The sequence below is a fragment of the Tenrec ecaudatus genome, chromosome 1 (genome assembly GCF_050624435.1).
Source record: "Tenrec ecaudatus isolate mTenEca1 chromosome 1, mTenEca1.hap1, whole genome shotgun sequence".
In the NCBI taxonomy this organism is placed as follows: domain Eukaryota; kingdom Metazoa; phylum Chordata; class Mammalia; order Afrosoricida; family Tenrecidae; genus Tenrec; species Tenrec ecaudatus.
In genome coordinates, this window is record NC_134530.1 from 18,641,463 (window position 1) to 18,644,238 (window position 2,776).

At 39.4% G+C, this 2,776-nt stretch overlaps 1 protein-coding gene across 1 annotated transcript; it reads right to left on the reverse strand.

The window, feature by feature from the left end:
- Positions 1–807: 807 nt before the first annotated feature.
- LOC142448235 (olfactory receptor 7C1-like) lies at positions 808–1,728 on the reverse strand. The gene has a single exon (XM_075549918.1). The coding sequence runs from the start codon at positions 1,726–1,728 to the stop codon at positions 808–810; it is 921 nt and encodes a 306-aa protein (XP_075406033.1).
- Between the last annotated feature and the right edge of the window lie 1,048 nt (positions 1,729–2,776).

The following is a 2,776-nucleotide window of genomic DNA, read 5'->3' on the forward strand; positions in this document are numbered from 1 at the left end:
ATGGCAGGCCAATTGTGTCAAGTCCAAAGAATTAGAACTCAACAAGACAGATGCAATAACAAGGCCCATCAAGAAGCAAAGACATTTTCTCACAGCATCCACTTGTATGAGAATTGGGCTACACATCCGAAGAACGGTCCTTGCAACTGGATCAGGGCCATGCCCTGAGTGAAGAGGTTGCAATCCACACTCATCTTCTCATAGCTCATTGACTGTTAATGGCAGTCCTTACACTGGCATTTATGACATTATGTTACAGAACATCATGAGGGATGACCAGGCCGTACCTGCCAACTCACTGAGAATACTGACCATTCAACTGACACAAACCAACTCTCAAAAACAGGCTTATAAAGACTTATAAACATGCTTAACAAGACTATAATTTAAAGAAAATAATCAAAAGATCAAATATTTCATACCAGAATTGATCACAAGAAACGCTTCCCAAATAGGAATTTGCATATTTATATCTCAACATTTTCTTGTTTGAGAACAATAATAATGCTGTTCCCATGGGAACATATTCTATGATTAGCATTTGAGGATGTTTCAACTTTCAATCGGCAGTCGCCCTAAAAGAATTGTCTGTTGAGGAGAGCATGTTGACACAAATAAACAACTTTGAAAGAATTATACTGCAAACATTGGTGTATTATGTATAAAAAGAAAGTAGATGGAATTGAGATTATAAAGCAGATGTGCACGCTGAGGAAAGCATGATTTAAATCTTCAAAAGTTTCAGCTCTTTGTCTCACCAGTAGCTCTCTAATCTAGAGATTGTGTCTGCTATGTAGAGACTAATTTTCAACTGCAAAATTTCCCTAGGGCCTGCTTTATGTTCTTGTTTCTAAGAGCGTAGATAAAGGGGTTCAGCATGGGGGTGGCTACAGTGTACATTACTGAGGCGATTGCACTGGACCTGGAATTTTGAGTAGCAGCAGAACTGAGATAAACCCCAAAACCTGTGTCATAGAACAAGGAAACCACAGAGAGGTGAGACCCACAAGTGGAAAAAGCTTTATATTTGCCCACAGCTGAGGAAATTTTCAAAATGGAGGACACAATCTTTGTGTAAGAGAACAGGACCCCACTGAATGGAATAACACCCAGAACCCCAGCTGCAAAATAAATGACTAAGGTATTGAGGAATGTGTCAGAGCAAGCAAGTTGTACTACCTGGTTAAGTTCACAGAAAAAATGGGAGATTTCCAACTCTGTACAAAAGGACAAACGCAAAGCCATTAATGCATGTAATAAAGCTTGCAGTACACTCAATAACCAGGAGGCCAGAACCAGAAGTCCACAGAACCTTGGGTTCATGATGACCGTGTAATGCAGTGGGTGACAGATGGCCACAAATCGGTCATAACCCATCACTGTTAACAGGAAATGATCTAATACTCCAAAAACCATGAAAAAATACATCTGGGTGATGCAGTCTTCATATGTAATGAATCTGTTCTGCATCTGGATGTTCAGCAGCATCTTTGGGACAGTGGTGGAGGTGAAACAGATGTCAGCAAAGGAGAGGTTGGAGAGGAAGAAGTACATGGGTGTGTGGAGGTGGGAGTCTGTGGCGATGGCCAGGATGATGAGCAGGTTCCCAGTGAAGGTGACCAGGTACATGGAGAGGAACAGTGCGAAGAGGAGGGGCTGCAGCTCTGCCTCTTCTGAGAGGCCCAAAAGGATGAAATGTTGAAAATGTGTGTGGTTTCTTGGTTCCATGTAGCTGAAGAAACTATTGGAAAAGAAAAGAGCAATGCTAACTTAGATACTAGAATTTAATACCGGTCTAACTGATATGTTGTATATTCTATTTTACCATGTAAACTAATTCCAATGTAATATTAAGCTGAGAATGTCACAAAGCCCTAATGCTCAATCTTGTGATAACACACCTGACTAGCCTTCCTTTCTTCGAATCACTTTTGTTTTTTTAAAAAAAGCAATATATGATTCTACAACTTCCATGAAACTTTATCTTCTGCATTCAAGAAATGTGTTCGGCTAATTATTGTTTGCCAACTATTCTCTTTTTAAAAAAAATCTTTTTTTGCGGGCTTGTACATCTCTTATCACAATGCATACATCCAATTATTGTGTCTAGTACATTTGTACATAAGTTGCCTTCATCATTATCTTTTAAAAAATCATTTTATAAGTGGCTAATACACCTCTTATCACAATCCATATGTACGTCCATTGTGTGTCACCCACTTTTGTATATTTTCTGCCTTCATCATGCTCAAAATATTTGCTTTCTATTTGAGTCCTTGGTATCTGTGCAAAATAGTCTGGAAGTCACTGAAAACTTCAATGAAAATTTTAAACCTTTGTCCTGTTTTATGAGTAATTACTGACGTATTTTAAGGCTAATGAGAAGTCAGCTGAGGTGGACCTACTGACCTCTCCTCATCCAGAAGAAAGATGTAAATTGAAAGACACATGAAAAGAATGAGTCAAAGAGACTGAGGGAGCCTGTCCACAGCAGTCTCTACAACTGTTGATCTGAAGATCTAGATGGTGCTGCTCTACACATATCATCTGCTGTGAACAAGTTCAGGTTAAAAGATCTTAGATAGATTGGGTTGGGCTGGAGTGGGGAGAGTTTGTGGAACAAAACTCCAAATCATACAAGACACTGGGCTTACTGGCCAAGAGAGATTAGGGAATCCCAAACACTATAGAGCCCTTATCCTTCCAGTCTAGAACTGAACGCACATCCAACTTTAATACTTAAATGTTTAAGATCAACAGGGCAGAAATTCCTCAA

Bases quoted from the DNA above. Each gene is read 5' to 3' on its own strand.
- LOC142448235 (XM_075549918.1), bottom strand. From the start codon at position 1,728: ATGGAACCAAGAAACCACACACATTTTCAACATTTCATCCTTTTGGGC.